Below are 16,917 nucleotides of genomic sequence, written 5' to 3'. Positions count from 1 at the left end.
CCAAGACACCCTCGATCCCCCTTGAAGAGATAGGAGTGAGGTGGCAGGGGTGCCACCCCTCCTATCCCTGCTATTGATCGGCGGAGCGACCGACCAATAGCAGACTGGGGGCGGGGGGGGGGGGGGGTAAAGTTCGATTCCCCCCGCTATGCCCACCCATCGGTGTCCGGGCACAGCGGGGGGAACCGTGTAGTAGCGGCAGCGGCGGCGGCAGTCACTTATCTGGCGGCGGAGCTCCAGATGACGGAGGCGGCTGTGATCATGGCGGCGGTGGAGGTGAGTATGGCGCCGCGTGTCCGGGAGTCTGTTGCCTAGCAACATCTGCAGGGCGACAGTTTGGAGAGTGGTCTCTAAACTGTGGCCCTCCAGATGTTGCAAAACTACAACTCCCACCATGCCTTGACAGCTGTTTGCTGTGTTGGCATGCTGGGAGTTGTAGTTTTGCAAAATTTAGAGGGGTTCAGGCTAGAGATCACTGACAGTGGTTTCTAAACTGTAGCCCTCCAGATGTTACAAAACTACAACTCCCAGCATGCCCAGACAGCAGTTTGCTGTCTTAGCATGCTGAGATTTGTAGTTTTGCAACATCTGGAGGGCTACAGTTTAGAGACCACTGTCAGTGATCTCCAGCCTGAACCCCTCTAAATCTTGCAAAACTACAACTCCCAGCATTCAGGAACCGCAAAAGGCTGTCTCGGCATGCTGGGAGTTGTACTTGCGTGCCTCCAGCTGTTGCATAACTACATCTCCCAGCATTCCCTTTGGCAATCAGTTCATGCTGAGAGTTGTAGCTCTGCAACAGCTGGAGGCACACTGGTTGGGAAATACCGAGTTAGGTAATAGGTTCTATTACCTAACTCAGTATTTGCCAACCAGTGTGCCTCCAGCTGTTGCAAAACTACAACACCCAGCATGCACGTTCTGTCAGTGCATGCTGGGAGTTGTAGTTTTGCCCCCCCCCCCCCTCCCATGTGAATGTACAGGTTACATTCACACTGGCGGAGGATTAAAGTGAGTTCCCCGCTTCAAGTTTGAGCTGCGGCAAATTTTCCGCCGCAGCCCAAACTCCTAGCGGGAGACTCACTACACTACACTACAGTACACTAACATAAAATAAAGAGTAAAACACTACATATACACACGTACACTGCCCCCCACCCCCCCCTTCCTCCCAATAAAAATGAAAAACTTATCCTACAGCAGTGTTTCCAAAACGGAGCCTCCAGCTGTTGCAAAACAAAAACTCCCAGCATTTCCGGACAGCCATTGACTGTCCAAACATGCTGGGAGTTTTGCAACAGCTGAAGGCACCCTGTTTGGGAATCACTGGCTTAGAATACCACCCCTATGCAAATCCCTAATTTAGGCCTCAAATGCGCATGGCGCTCTCACTTTGGAGCCCTGTCGTATTTCAAGGCAACAGTTTAGGGTCACATATGGGGTATCTCCGTACTCGGGAGAAATTGCCTAACAAATTTTGGGGGGCTTTTTCTCCTTTTACCCCTTATGAAAAGGTAAAGTTGGGATCTACACCAGCATGTTAGTGTAAAAAAACACATTTTTGTACACTAACATACTGGTGTTGCCCCATACTTTTAAATTTCACAAGCGGTAAAAGAAAAAAAGCCTCCAAAATTTGTAACCCAATTTCTCCTGAGTGCGGAGATACCCCATATGTGGGCGCAAAGTGTTCTGCGGGCGCACAACAAGGCTCAGAAGGGAGAGTGCACCATGTAAATTTGAGGTCTAAATTGGTGATTTGCACAGGGGTGGCTGATTTTACAGTGGTTCTGACATAAGCGCAAAACAATAAATACCCACATGTGACCCCATTTTGGAAACTACACCCCTCACGGAATGTAATAAGGGGTACAGTGAGCATTTACACCCCACAGGTGTCTGACAGATCTTTGAAACAGGGGTCTGTGAAAATGAAAAATGTAATTTTTAATTTGCACAGCCCACTGTTCCAAAGATCCGTCAAATGCCAGTGGGGTGTAAATGCTCACTGTACCCCTTCTTACATTCCGTGAGGGGCGTAGTTTTAAAAATGGGGTCACATGTGGGGGGTCCACTGTTCTGGCACCACGGGGGGCTTTGTAAATGCACATGGCCAAATTCTCTCTCCAAAAGCTCAATGATGCTCCTTCTCTTCTGAGCATTGTAGTTCGCCCCAGTGCACTTCACGTCCACTTATGGGGTATTTCCATACTCAGAAGAGATGGGGTTACAAATTTTGGGGGGTATTTTCTGCTATTATCCCTTGTAAAAATGTAAAATTTGGGGGAAAACAAGCATTTTAGTGTAAAAAATTTTTTTTTTTTTTTACATATGCAAAAGTCGTGAAACACCTGTGGGGTATTAAGGTTCACTTTACCCCTTGTTACATTCCCCAAGGGGTCTAGTTTCCAAAATTGTATGCCATGTGTTTTTTTTTTTTTGCTGTCCTGGCACCATAGGGGCTTCCTAAATGCGGCATGCCCCCAGAGCAAAATTTGCTTCCAAAAAGCCAAATGTGATTCCTTCTCTTCTGAGACCTGTAGTGCGCCAGCAGAGCACTTTTCATCCTCATATGGGGTGTTTTCTGAATCGGGAGAAATTGGGCTTCAAATTTTGAGGGGTATTTTCTGCTATTACCTTTTTTTAAAATGTATAATTTTTGCTAAACCAAGCATTTTTGGTAACATTTTTATTTTTTTTTACATATGCAAAAGTCGTGAAACACCTGTGGGGTATTAAGGTTCACTTTATCCCTTGTTACGTTCTTCAAGGGGTCTAGTTTCCAAAATGGTATGCCATGTGGTTTTTTTTGCTGTCCTGGCACCATAGGGGCTTCCTAAATGGAACATGCCCCCCGAGCAAAATTTGCTCTCAAAAAGCCAAATATGACTCCTTCTCTTCTGAGCATTGTAGTTCGCCCATAGTGCACTTCAGGTCAACTTATGGGGTACCTCCATACTCAGAACAGATGGGGTTACACATTTTGAGGGGTATTTTCTGCTATTAACCCTTGCAAAAATGTGAAATTTGGGGGGAAACACACATTTTAGTTTTTTTTTTTTGCTGTTTTGGCACCATAGGGGCTTCCTAAATGCAACATGCCCCCCAAAAATCATTTCAGAAAAACGTACTCTCCAAAATCCCCTTGTCGCTCCTTCGCTTCTTAGCCCTCTACTGCGCCCGCCGAACAATTTACATAGACATATGAGGTATGTGCTTACTCGAGAGAAATTGGGCTACAAATTCAAGTATAAATGTTATCCTTTTACCCCTTGTAAAAATTCAAAAATTGGGTCTACAAGAACATGCGAGTGTAAAAAAATGAAGATTTAGAATTTTCTCCTTCACTTTGCTGCTTTTCCTGTGAAACACCTAAAGGGTTAAAACACTTACTGAATGTCATTTTGAATACTTTGGGGGTTGCAGTTTTTATAATGGGGTCATTTATGGGGTATTTCTAATATGAAGACCCTTCAAATCCACTTCAAACCTGAACTAGTCCATGAAAAATAGCGAGTTTGAAAATTTTGTGAAAAATTTTAAAATTGCTGCTGAACTTTGAAGCCCTCTGGTGTCTTCCAAAAGTAAAAACACATCAATTTTATGATGCAAACATAAAGTAGACATATTGTATATGTGAATAAAATAAAAAAAATATTTGGAATATCCATTTTCCTTACAAGCAGAGAGCTTCAAAGTTAGAAAAATGCAAAATTTTCAATTTTTTCATCAAATTTGGGGATTTTTCACCAAGAAAGGATGGAAGTTACCACAAAAATTTACCACTATGTTAAAGTAGAATATGTCACAAAAAAACAATATCGGAATCAGAATGATAAGTAAAAGCATTCCAGAGTTATTAATGTTTAAAGTGACAGTGGTCAGATGTGCAAAAAAGGGCTGCGTCCTAGAGGTGAAAATGTGCTGTGTCCTTAAGGGGTTAACATGGGAGTCAATGGGAACCGTACAGAACTGTATGTGCATAGGTTCCATCCGGTTTTCACCATACGGTTTTCAGTTTTTTTTCTTGGAATTTAAATCAAACAAGTGAAACTTTATTCATAATGGAGTGAAAAGTTAAAAACGTATAGTTTTTTTTGCTTAAAAACGGATGTAATCGGACATAATTTTATAAACTGTATACGGTTTTAACTGTAAACGGGTTAAAATTTGTACACACGTTTTGATACAGTTTAGTCCGGTTTTGAGGAATTAGTTTTTCATCAAAAACGAACTGTATTGCAAAAATGTGGTGTGAATGCACCCGAATTCAGTGACGAAATTTTTCCATGTGAATGGGGCCCTTTATTCTCATAAATAATTGTTTCAGTGTAGTAGAAGCAACTTTATTACCACATCAAAACACAAGGTGGCGCTCTCTTTCCCGCTTTTCTAAAGTCTTGATAAGGAAGAATTTACCTGAAGGGCTCAGGGTGGAATAGAATGTGGGCGGGCTCCTGTCAAGACTCCACCTACGTTTACCGGCAACCAATGGTGAGCGCGGGCTTTGACAGAGACCAATAGTAGGCGAGAAGGGCGGGGCGCTCGGTGCTGTCAGTGAGCAGGGGGAGGAGTTACGCGTTCACTGTGGAGCTGGTGTGCTCTGAGGAGGGAGAACGAGAGTGTATGCCTGTGAAATATGCCGCTCGCTCAGCTGGTAGATCTGTGGCCCGACGTGGAGCTGGTGCCAGAGGAAACTGAGGTGAGAATGGTCAGGTCTGGGTGTGCCACTGCCTTACCCTGCGTGCCGGTAGGTGCACACAGCCATGCGTGTATCCTTTCACCCCGGGCACGTTATTGGTCCCTGTTCTGTCAGTAATAACCGCTGTGTGTGACCAGTGACAGGGGGAATTGGTGTCATGTATAATGGTTGATGTGTGTGTGTACACGAGTGCCATGCTGGATACTGGCTACTCCAGTCTCTGCAGTGCTGTGCTGCAACAGGTGCCGGATTCGCCTCAGGATATAGTTACCACATAGATTTGTGCAATATGCCAATGAATCTGGAAATGCTCGTGCGGCTTCAGAGGTTGGCTCCTGGCGGTGTATGGCTTTCTCTTTCTAGCTATTGTGTAAGAACTGTCATGGCAATAAACATAACAGTCAATGAAAGGAGCTGAAAGTAAAGGCTCTGCAGTGCTGCCTGCAGTGTAAACATTGGGAGCCGTCTGTATGATGTATACAGAGCTACTGGACTTCATGGCAGCTGGGAGTGAAATTATCCAGATTGCTTCACTTCACTCAGATCAGACTGGATCTAGTGTGGTGTTTCCCAACCACCGTGCCTCCAGCTGTTGCAAAACTACAATTCCCAGCATGCCCGGAGTTGTAGTTTTGCAACAGCTGGAGGCACAGTGGTTGGGAAACACTGATCTAGTGTGAAGGAACTCTTGTTCAGGAAACTCAGCTCCTAAACTCTGGAAGGAAACTTACAGGCATTGACATTACAGATGTGCTTACATTGGCTGCAGATGGTATGCAGTGTTATCCCCTGGAACATATACATAGCAAGTCCACGAATTACTATGTGGAAACGGTTCTGCTTAGGCTGGGTTCTCGCCTGTGTTTGAGGCTTCGCAGCATTATTCACTTTAATATACTGGAACCCCCCCCCCCCCCAAAAAAAAAAAAAATATATATATATACAAATCATAAAATGTTGCAGTATCTAGTAATACCTTTTTTATTGAACTAACAGCATTTTGTAGAGACAAGCTTTCGGGATTCCTCCCTTTATCAATATATATATATATATATATATATATATATATATATATATATATTTTTTATTTATTTATTTTTTTTGTGAACGTACCCTCAGGATGTACAGTGGTCCCTCAAGTTAGAATATTAATTGGTTCCAGGACGACCGTTGTATGTTGAAACAATTGTATGTTGAGACCATAACTCTATGGAAACCTGGTAATTGGTTCTGAAGCCTCCAAAATGTCATCAAAAATAGGAAAAAGTGAGGATTAAAGAAAAAGAAATAGATAACTAATATAGATAAAGCAATTCCTTACATAAAAGAAAGAAAATATCTGCTGGGAGCTGTAAATCCCTGTCTATTTCAGTGCTCTCCAACCAGAGTGCCTCCAGCTGTTGCAAAACTACAACTCCCAGCATGCTGGGAGTTGTAGTTTTGCAACAGCTGGAGGCACCCTCATTGGGAAACACTGGTCTATGTAGAGGACAGGAGCTTCTTCAGGGTCCTGTACACACAATGTCCTAAAAAAAGTTACTGGGTGTCCAAAGGAGCAGCTAACCATATATAGGTTAAAAGTAGTACAGAACATGTACTGTAGGGGGCGCTACCAGACACCAGTCAGTGCATGCAGTTTAGGAATACAGGAGTTTTACCGGTGAATGCCCGTTCTGATTGGTCGGTTCTTCCAGCCATTGATAAGTTTTCGCAGATTCCATAGAATTGTATGTTGAGTCTGGTTTCAAGTTACAATGGTCCAGAAAAGACCATTGTATGTTGAAACTATTGTATGTTGAGGGATCACTGTATTCACACATGCTGCAAATTTGATGCTGCAGATTTCAATAAAAACTGATTGAACACAGCATCATCTTGTACATGTGAATACTCCCTTAGGGCACGTCAATAGGATTCCTTAGGTGCCATTGATGTCAGGCTTTGGAAAATATTCCTTTAGGCTGCATTCAAACCACGTTTTTGCAATACAGTTCCCGTATCAGGTTTTTGATGAGAAACTGATTCCTCAAAACCGGAATAAACTGTATCAAAACGTGTGTACAAATTTTAACCTGTATACAGTTAAAAAAAAGTATACGGCTTAAAAAATGATGTCCGGTTGCATCAGTTTTTTAAGAAAGAAAAAGTATGTTTTTAACTTTTCACTCCATTATGAATAAAGTTTCACTTGTTTGATTGAAATTCCAAGAAAAAAACTGTGCAAAGTCAAAACCGTGTGGTGAAAACCGGATGGAACTGTATGCACATACAGTTCTGTACGGTTCCCATTGACTCCCATGTTAAAAAAGAAAAACGTATACGGTTTAAGGCTGGGTCCACACTACGTTTTGTCCCATACGGGAGCGCATACGGCAGGAGGGAGCTAAAACCTCGCGCTCCCGTATGTGACCGTATGCGCTCCCGTATGCCATTCACTTCAATGAGCCGACCGGAGTGAAACGTTCGGTCCGGTCGGCTCATTTTTGCGCCGTATGCGCTTTTACAACCGGACCTAAAACCGTGGTTGACCACGGTTTTAGGTCCGGTTGTAAAAGCGCATACGGCGCAAAAATGAGCCGACCGGACCGAACGTTTCACTCCGGTCGGCTCATTGAAGTGAATGACATACGGGAGCGCATATGAAGGCATACGGTCACATACGGGAGCGCAAGGTTTTAGCTCCCTCCTGCCGTATGCGCTCCCGTATGGGACAAAACGTAGTGTGGACCCAGCCTAATACAGTTTTTCACCCGGACCAAAAAACCACGGTAGGCTATGGTTTTGGGTACGGGAAAAAAACTGACAAAACTGTACAGAATGCAAAACGGACCCTAACTGATGCATCTTTTGGCATATGGTTTTCAATGGAGAGTCAATGCATACGGTTTTCAATATGATTCCATATGGTTATCACATTGAAAACGTATACGGGAACTGTATTGCAAAAACGTGGTGTGAATGCAGCCTTACTGAACCGCTTTCCAAAGTGCAAATCATGGGGTTGTATAATGATTTGCCACATTTGCCCCAATGTGGTGAGTCTTAGCCTTTTAACAGAGCCTAGACGGGTTATGTGACCCTCTACCTTGCAGACTCTTAATGGGAGACTCTTAATGGTGCCATTGGCCAGTCTGGGTCAGTCACTAAAGGTACGTTCACATGGGCGGATTAACTGTGAAATATCCGCAATGTATATGCTGCGGAAAATCAGCAGCAGATTTTGCTACCATTGAATTCAATGGAAAATCTGCCTCTATTTTGAACTCAATGGTAGCAAAATAAGATGTGGATTTTCCGCATCAAATACAGTGTAGAAATTCTGCAGGTAATCCACCCTTGTGAGAGTACCCTAAGGGAGTATTCACATGTACAAGAGGATGCTGTGTTCAGTCAGTCAGTTTACATTGAAATTTGCAGCAGATGCTGTACGTGTGAATACACCCTGAGGGTACGTTCACATGTAATTATTCTGCTATGGAATTTTGCAAGTGGAATTTTCTATGCGAAAAATCATCAGCAAGAGGATTATGTCGCTACTTGTTGAAGTCAGTGGGCAGCAACATAATCCGCTTGCGGAATTTCGGCCACTGCCGACCTGCAGTGGTCCCTTAGGGTCTATTTACATGTACAGTATCCTGCTCAGATTTGATGCGCAGGATTTGAAGCTGTGTTCAGTCATTTAGTTTAGATTGAAATCTGCACAGGACACTGTATGTGTGAACACCATTAACCCCTTAACAACTCAGGACATAAATGTGCGTCCTGGTGAGGTAGTACTCAATGCACCAGGACGTTCATTTTAGTGTTGGGCGGGGCCTGCACAATATGAATTTTTCCCATATCGCAATACCGGTTGGGCCCCCCCCTCTCGAATGAATGAATTATCAGCCGCAGCGGCTGTCCCCACATCGGGGGACTAATCATATGTAATCCGCGGGTGCTGTTCTTCCCCCCCACCCCCCAATGAATTATCAGCCACAGCGCGCTGTCCCCACAAGAGGCAATTAATCATATGTGTGCTGTTCTGCTTCTCTCCCCCCCCCCCCCATGGATTATCAGCCCAGCGGCTGTCCCCACATCGGGGAACTAATCATATGTCACCCGCGAGCACTGCTTCTCTTTCCCCCCCCCCCCACAAATAATTATCAGCCGCTGCGCTATACTGTACTATCCTGTGCCCGGGCTGCAAAAATAAACAAAATAAACTTTAAAGGGGTACTCCGGTGAAAACCTTTTTTCTTTTAAATTAACTGGCTCCGGAAAGTTAAACAGATTTGTAGATTACTTCTATTAAAAAATCTTAATCCTTCCTGTACTTATTAGCTGCTGAATACTACAGAGGAAATTATTTTCTTTTTGGAACGCTCTCTGATGACATCGCAAGCACAGTTCTCTCTGCTGACATTATTATAATAATGCTTTATTTATTGTTGTCCTTAGTGGGATTTGAACCCAAGTCCCCAGCACTGCAAGGCAGCAGTGCTAACCACTGAGCCACCATGCTGCCCTTAGCATACATTTGCTATGCATGGTTGCTAAAATGGACAGAGATGTCAGCAGAGAGCACTGTGCTCGTGATGTCATCAGTGTTCCAAAAAGAAAGGTATTTTCTCTGTAGCATTCAGCAGCTAATAAGTACTGGAAGGATTAAGATTTTTTAATAGAAGTAATTTACAAATATGTTTAACTTTCTGCCACCAGTTGATTTAAAAGAAAAAAGGTTTTCACCGGAGTACCCCTTTAACTCCCCTTCCGACGTTCCCCGTTACCGGCCACACGGTCCCTCCGATGTGGTCCTGGGGATGGGAACGTCACAGAGCCGTCAGGCTATCACTGGGCGCAGCGATGTCCCGCCTCGGCCATTGATAGGCTGAGCCCACTGTCATGTAAGGAGCCGTCCGGCAGTTGTCAACTGTGCAGCGGTATATGTGAATAGTCTATCAGCCGGGCGGCTGCTGGATGCGCTGCTGACATATATACTTGTCACATATAGCGCTGCATGGGAAAATTATGACAAATGCGCTATATGTGACAAGTATATCTGTCAGCAGATATACTATTCGTTCATAGAGGGCCGGCTGCATATGTATATAGAAGCGCTGTGGGGGGCAGATAACGCTATATGTCTGCAACCCCCCCCCCCAAGCACATCTATATACATATGCAGGCAGCCTCCGCTCTATGAATGAATAGTATATCTATCAGGATCATCGGCCGGGCGGATGCTGGATGTGTTCTGATAGATATTTTTGTCAAATCTAGTGCTGCATGGGAAAATTAAGACAAATGCGCTTTCCGGAGCGAGTTGATTTAAAAGAAAAAAGGTTTTCACTGGAGAACCCCTTTAATATCTAATTATTGGGAGCAAGTATTGAAAATTCTTGAAGATAAAATAAGAAAAAAGATTCCTCGTACTATTGTGTTCATTATTTTAGGGGAAATAGAAAATATGGGGACGATTGAGTTCTTATGTAGGACTTTGTTCTATGCAAGATTGGTAATAGTGCGTAACTGGATTAACCCCTTAAGGACCAGGCCATTTTACACCTTCGGACCGGAGCATTTTTTGAACATCTGACCACTGTCACTTTAGGCATTAATAACTCTGGGATGCTTTTACCTATCATTCTGATTCCAAGATTGTTTTTTCGTGACATATTCTACTTTATGTTATTGGTAAAATTTTGTTGATACTTGCATCGTTTCTTAGTGAAAAATTCCAAAATTTGCTGAAAAAATTGAAAATTTTGCATTTTTCTAACTTTGAAGCTCTCTGCTTGTAAGGAAAATGGATATTCCAAATAAAAAAAAAAATTTCACAAATAAAATGTCTACTTTATGTTTGCATCATAAAATTTACGTGTTTTTACTTTTGGAAGACACCAGAAGGCTTCAAAGTTAAGCAGCAATTTTCCAATTTTTCACAAAATTTTCAAACTCACTATTTTTCAGGGACCAGTTCAGGTTTGAAGTGGATTTGCAGGGTCTTCATATTAGAAATACCCCACAAATGACCCCATTATAAAAACTGCACCCCCCAAAGTATTCAAAATGACATTCAGTCAGCGTTTTAACCCTTTAGGTGTTTCACAGGAATAGCAGCAAAGTGAAGGAGAAAATTCACAATCTTAATTTTTTACACTCGCATGTTCTTGTAGACCCAATTTTTGAATTTTTACAAGGCTTAAAAGGAGAAAATTTATATTTATATTTGTAGCCCAATTTCTCTCGAGTAAGCACATACCTCATATGTCCATGAAAAGTGTTCGGCGGGCGCAGTAGAAGGCTCAGAAGGGAAGGAGCGACAAGGGGATTTTGGAGAGTATGTGTTTCTGAAATGGTTTTTGGGGGGCATGTTGCATTTAGGAAGCCCCTATGGTACCAGAACAGCAAAAATTCCCTACATGGCATACCATTTTGGAAACTAGACCCCTTGGGGAACGTCACAAGGGGTAAAGTGAACCTTAATACCCCACAGGTGTTTCACGACTTTTGCATATGTAAAAAAATATATATATTTTTTCACTAAAATGTGTGTTTCCCCCCAAATTTCAAATTTTTGCAAGGGTTAATAGCAGAAAATACCCCCCAAAATTTGTAACCCCATCTCTTCTGAGTATGAAGGTACGCCATAAGTGGACCTGAAGTGCACTACGGGCAAACTACAATGCTCAGAAGAGAAGGAGTCATATTTGGCTTTTGGAGAGCAAATTTTGCTCGGGGGGCATGTCGCATTTAGGAAGCCCCTATGGTGCCAGGACAGCAAAATAACCCCCACATGGCATACCATTTTGGAAACTAGACCCCTTGAGGAACGTAACAAGGGGTACAGTGAGCATTTACCCCCCACTGGTGTCTGTCAGAACTTTGGTACAGTGGGCTGTACAAATTTTTTTTATTTGCACAGCCCACTGTTCCAAAGATCTGTCAGACACCAGTGGGGTGTAAATTCTCACTTCACCCCTCATTACATTCCGTGAGGGGTGTAGTTTCCGAAATGGGGTCACGTGGGTTTTTTTTTTTGCGTTTGTCAAAACCGCTGTAACAATCAGCCACCCCTGTGAAAATCTCCTCAAATGTACATGGTGCACTCTCCCTTCTGGGCCTTGTTGTGCGCCCCCAGAGCACTTTGCGCCCACTTATGGGGTATCTCCGTAGTCGGGAGAAATTGCATTACAAATTTTGGGGGGCGTTTTTCCCTTTTACCTCTTGTCAAAATGAAAATTATAGGGCAACACCAGCGTGTTAGTGTAAAAAATTTATTTTTTTACACTAACATGCTGTTGTAGACCCCAACTTCACCTTTTCATAAGGGGTTAAAGGAGAAAAGCCCCCCAAAATTTGTTAGGCAATTTCTGCCGAGTACGGAGATACCCCATATGTGACCCTAAACTGTTGCCTTGAAATACGACAGGGCTCCAAAGTGAGAGCGCCATGCGCATTTGAGGCCTGAATTAGGGATTTGCATAGGGGTGGACATAGGGGTATTCTACGCCAGTGATTCCCAAACAGGGTGCCTCCAGCTGTTGCAAAACTCCCAGCATGCTTGGACAGTCAACGACTGTCCGGCAATACTGGGAGTTGTTGTTTTGCAACAGCTGGAGGCTCCATTTTGGAAACAGTGGCATACCGGACGTTTTTCATTTTTATTGGGGAGGGGAGGGGGGCTGTGTAGGGGTATGTGTATATGTAGTGTTTTTTACTTTTTATTTTATTTTGTGTTAGTGTAGTGTAGTGTTTTTAGGGTACAGTCACACGGGCGGGGGATTACAGCGAGTTCCCGCTGCGAGTTTGAGCTGCCGCGCAAAATTTGCTGCATCGCAAACTTGCAGCCTGATACTCACTGTAAGCCCCCTGCCCAGCTGTTACAAAACTACAACTCCCAGCATGCACAGTTTATCAGTGCATGCTGGTAGTTATAGTTTTGCAACAGCTGGAGGCACACGGTTGGGAAACACTGAGTTAGGAAACAGACAATGTTTCCCAACCAGTGTGCCTCCTGTTGTTGCAAAACCACAACTCCCAGCATTCTCAGGCATGCTGGGAGTAGTAGTTCGGCAACATCTTTAGAGCCAGATGTTGCCGAACTACAACTCCCAGCATGCTGGGAGTTGTAGTTTTGCAACATCTGGAGGACTAGTTTGCAGACCACTAATACAGTGGTTCCCAATCTGGGCCCTTCCAGATGTTGCAAAACTACAACTCTCAGTATGCCAAAACTGTCCAGGCATGCTGGGAGTTGTAGTTCTGCAACATCTGAAGGGCCAGATGTTACAGAACTACAACTCCCAGCATGCCTGGACAGTAAGGGCATGCTGAGGATGTGTAGTTTTGCAACATCTGGAAGGGCACAGTGGTCTCCAAACTGTGGACCTCCAGATGTTGCAAAACTGCAACTCCCAGCATGCCCAGACGCCAAGGGCTGTCTGGGCATGCTGGGAGTTGTAGTATACAGGGTCCCATTACAACAATGCATGTCGCTTTACGGCGACGTGATTGCTGTAAAGGGCCCGACCGCGGCTGAAGATCTACTCACCTGTCGCCGCCGCTGCCATCTTCCTCACCGGTATCTGGGTCTTCAGGGACGAGGTAAGTACCGGGGCCGGTCCCCAGCACTCCCCCGTCCCCCGCCGCGTCCTCCGGTCTTCCTCCCGTCCTCTCCGGACTTCCAGGGGCCGGGCAGGGCGGGAGGAAATAACCGCCCCCCCTCCTGCGATTGGTCGGTTAGTTAACCGACGGATCGCAGGGGATCGGAGGAGGTGGCAGGCTTGCCACCTCGCTCCGATACTTCAGCATGGTCCTGGCTGTCTGTGACAGCCGGGATCATGCGAAATTACCGGGCGGTCGGGTCCCAGAAACCCGATCAGCCCGGTATCGCCGCAGATCGCAAGGGCGATTTCCCTACATGGCCCCCCTCGGCGTTTGCCCTGGATGCCTGCTGAAGGATTTCAGCAGGCATCCAGTTCCGATCTCTGCCCGGCGAGCGGCAGAGATCGGAAATACAACAGGACGTTCTCTAACGTCCTTGGGCATTAAAGCCCAGGTAGTGAGGACGTTAGAGAACGTCCTATGTCCTTAACAGGTTAAAGGGGTACTCCGGTGAAAACCTTTTTTCTTTTAAATCAACTGGTGGCAGAAAGTTAAACATATTTGTAAATTACTTCTATTAAAAAATCTTAATCCTCCAGTACTTATTAGCTGCTGAATGCTACAGAGGAAATTCCTTTCTTTTTGGAACACTGATGACATCACGAGCACAGTGCTCTCTGCTGACATCTCTGTCCATTTTAGCAACCATGCATAGCAGATGTATGCTAAGGGCAGCATGGTGGCTCAGTGATTAGCACTGCTGCCTTGCAGTGCTGGGGACTTGGGGTCAAATCCCACGAAGGACAACAATAAATAAAGCATTATTATTATTATTATTATTATAACGTCAGCAGAGAGAACTGTGCTCGTGATGTCATCAGAGAGCATTCCAAAAAGAAAATAATTTCCTCTGTAGTATTCAGCAGCTAATAAGTACAGGAAGGATTAAGATTTTTTAATAGAAGTCATTTACAAATATGTTTAACTTTCTGCCACCAGTTGATTTAAAAGAAAAAAGGTTTTTACCGGAGTACCCCTTTAAACCTGATGGGCCCTCTGTGGGAGAATGGCATAGAAATTCAGAGTGTTAGGAGAAAAGAGTAATTATGGGTGAAAGGGAAGAAAGGAAAAGATAGCTGGAGTAAAATATGGAAATACTGGCCATAAATATTGACAACAGTATCCTCTTTTTTTTATTTTTTTCCCTTTTTCTCCCTCTCCTTTCTTGATGGGTGGGAGCTTGACCCTTTAAAGGGGTACTCGGGTGGAAAACTTTTTTCTTTTTTTTTTAAATCAACTGGTGCCAGAAAGTTAAACAGATTTGTAAATTAAGTTATTTGACCGGCATTAGTGCTAGTAGAGGTCCTACAAGTTGTTCTGCTGTCCGATATACGTATGTGCATGAGTGCGCACAGTAGTGTGTGCACACCCGCGCCTCTATGTTACAGAGCGAGATGTACTTGTCACAACTTAACCAAGTTTTTGAATATATATAGGAAGATATTTTACCTTTATGGATGTGTATTTCTGGTCGGATCCTATTCCTGCAGTATCCGCGATGTTTCTGCTGATGATACTGGACTGTATAGTAATCCATGCAGTTTGCAGGGAGATCTGCCCTGGCTGGCAGCGTCTCTACCTGCGTGCTGCAGAGTGAAGATGATAGTAAGTCCCGTAGCTTTGAGTGACGTCGCTACAAAGAGATAGTTGGGCCAAAAAAATCCAGATAGCGTATTTTTGGTCACTTTTTATACCATTAAAAGTGAATAAAAAGAGATTAAAAAGTCAGATCAAAACAAAAACTTCAGATCACGGCGCAAAAAATGAGCCCTCATACTGCCCCGTACATGGAGAAATAAAAAAGTTATAGGGGTCAAAATAGGATAATTTTAAACATATACATTTTCTTGCATGTAGTAATGATTTTTTTCAGAAGTAATACAAAATCAAACCTATATAAGTATGGTACCATTTTAATCATATGGACCTACAGAATAAAAATGTCATTTTTACTGGAAAATGTACTGCGTAGAAACGGAAGCCCCCAAAAGTTACAAAATGGGTTTTTTTTTCTTCCAGTTTGTCGCACAATGATTTTTTTTTTTTCGTTTAGCCGTAGATTTTGGGGGTAAAATTACTGATGTCATTACAAATTAGAATTGGTGGTGCAAAAAATAAGCCATCATATGGATTTTTAGGTGCAAAATTGAAAGGGTTATTATTTTTAAAACGTGATGAGAAAAAAACAAAAATGCAAAAACTGAAAAACCCTCCATCCTTAAGGGGTTAAGAACTGTCCAGAGTAGAAGAAAATCCCCATAGCAAACATATACTGATCTGGACAGTTCCTAAAATGGACAGAGATTTCAGCAGAGAGTACTGTGGTCATGTCAGCAGACAGCTCTGTGTTCCAAAAAGAAAATAATTTCCTCTGCAGTATTCAGCAGCTAATAAGTACTGGAAGGATTAAGATTTTTAATAGAAGTAATTTACAAATCTGTTTAACATTCTGGCACCAGTTGATTTAAAAAAAAAAAAAAAAAAAAAGTTTTACACCGGAGTACCGCTTTAATAAAAGGGGGAAAACATTGTAAGAAATGATTCTTCCTCATGTAAATCCTTTGTAAAAATTAACAATGTTATGGAAGATAAGATGATTGGGAGTTAGGCAATATTTGTCGCTCTCATGGTATTTTAATTTGATATCTCCTTTTTCTAATGGGATTGGGGGTAGGGTGGGTGAGAGTAGGGGGAAAAAATATACATTTACACCCCACTGGCGTTTGACAGATCTTTGGAACAGTGGGCTGTGCAAATGAAAAATTTAATTTTTCATTTTCACGGACCACTGTTCCAAAAATCAGACACCAGTGGGACGTAAGTGCTCACTGCACCTCTTATTACATTCCGTGAGGGGTGTAGTTTCCAATGGGGTCACATGTGGGAGGGGGGGGTCAACTCTTCTGGCACCATGGGGGCTTTGTAAACACACGTGGCTTATAATTCCGGACAAATTCTCTCTCCAAAAGCCCAATGGAGCTCCTTCTCTTCTGAGCATTGTAATTTGTCCGCAGAGCACTTTATGTCCACATATGGGGTATTTATATACTCAGAAGAAATGGGGTTACAAATTTTTTTTTTTCATTTTCACATACAACTTTAATTCGTCAAATACCTGTGGGGTGTTACGACTCACTATACCACTTGTTACGTTACGTGAGGGGTGTAGTTTCCAAAATGGGGTCACATGTGAGTATTTTTTTTTTTGCATTTATGTCAGAACCGCTGTAAAATCAGCCACTCCTCTGCAAATCACCAATTTAGGCCTCAAATGTACATAGTGCGCTTCCACTCCTGAGCCCTGATGTGTGCCCGCAGAGCATTTTACGTCCACATATGGGGTGTTTCTGTACTCAGGAGAAATTGTTACAAATATTGGGGGTCTTTTTTTCCTTTCACCTCATGTGAAAATGAAAAGTATGGGGCTACACCAGCATGTTTGTGTAAAAATGAATTTTTTTTTACACCAACAGGCTGGTGTAGACCCCAACTTTTCCTTTTCATACGGGGTAAAAGGAGAAAAAGCCCCCCAAAATGTGTATTGCAGTTGCTCCTGAGTACGGAAA

The 16,917-nt window shown here is 43.3% G+C and overlaps 1 protein-coding gene across 3 annotated transcripts in view; it reads left to right on the top strand.

The window, feature by feature from the left end:
- The first annotated feature begins 4,549 nt into the window (after positions 1-4,549).
- RPS6KA1 (ribosomal protein S6 kinase A1) overlaps positions 4,550-16,917 on the top strand; it is a 160,001-nt gene continuing 147,633 nt past the window's right edge. Inside the window, exon 1 of one of the 3 annotated variants that reach the window (XM_056557420.1) lies at positions 4,550-4,702. In XM_056557420.1, coding sequence (XP_056413395.1) covers positions 4,640-4,702 — 63 coding nt within the window. In that variant the 5' untranslated portion in view covers positions 4,550-4,639. Of the gene's footprint in view, positions 4,703-4,881; positions 4,945-4,976; positions 5,073-16,917 lie in introns of those variants that run through there. The other 2 variants (XM_056557419.1, XM_056557418.1) reach the window with 2 other exon arrangements.

Source organism: Hyla sarda, chromosome 2 (assembly GCF_029499605.1).
Source record: "Hyla sarda isolate aHylSar1 chromosome 2, aHylSar1.hap1, whole genome shotgun sequence".
In the NCBI taxonomy this organism is placed as follows: Eukaryota; Metazoa; Chordata; class Amphibia; order Anura; family Hylidae; genus Hyla; species Hyla sarda.
Note: the sequence above shows the minus strand (reverse complement) of the source record. Positions and strands in the feature narration are given on the sequence as shown.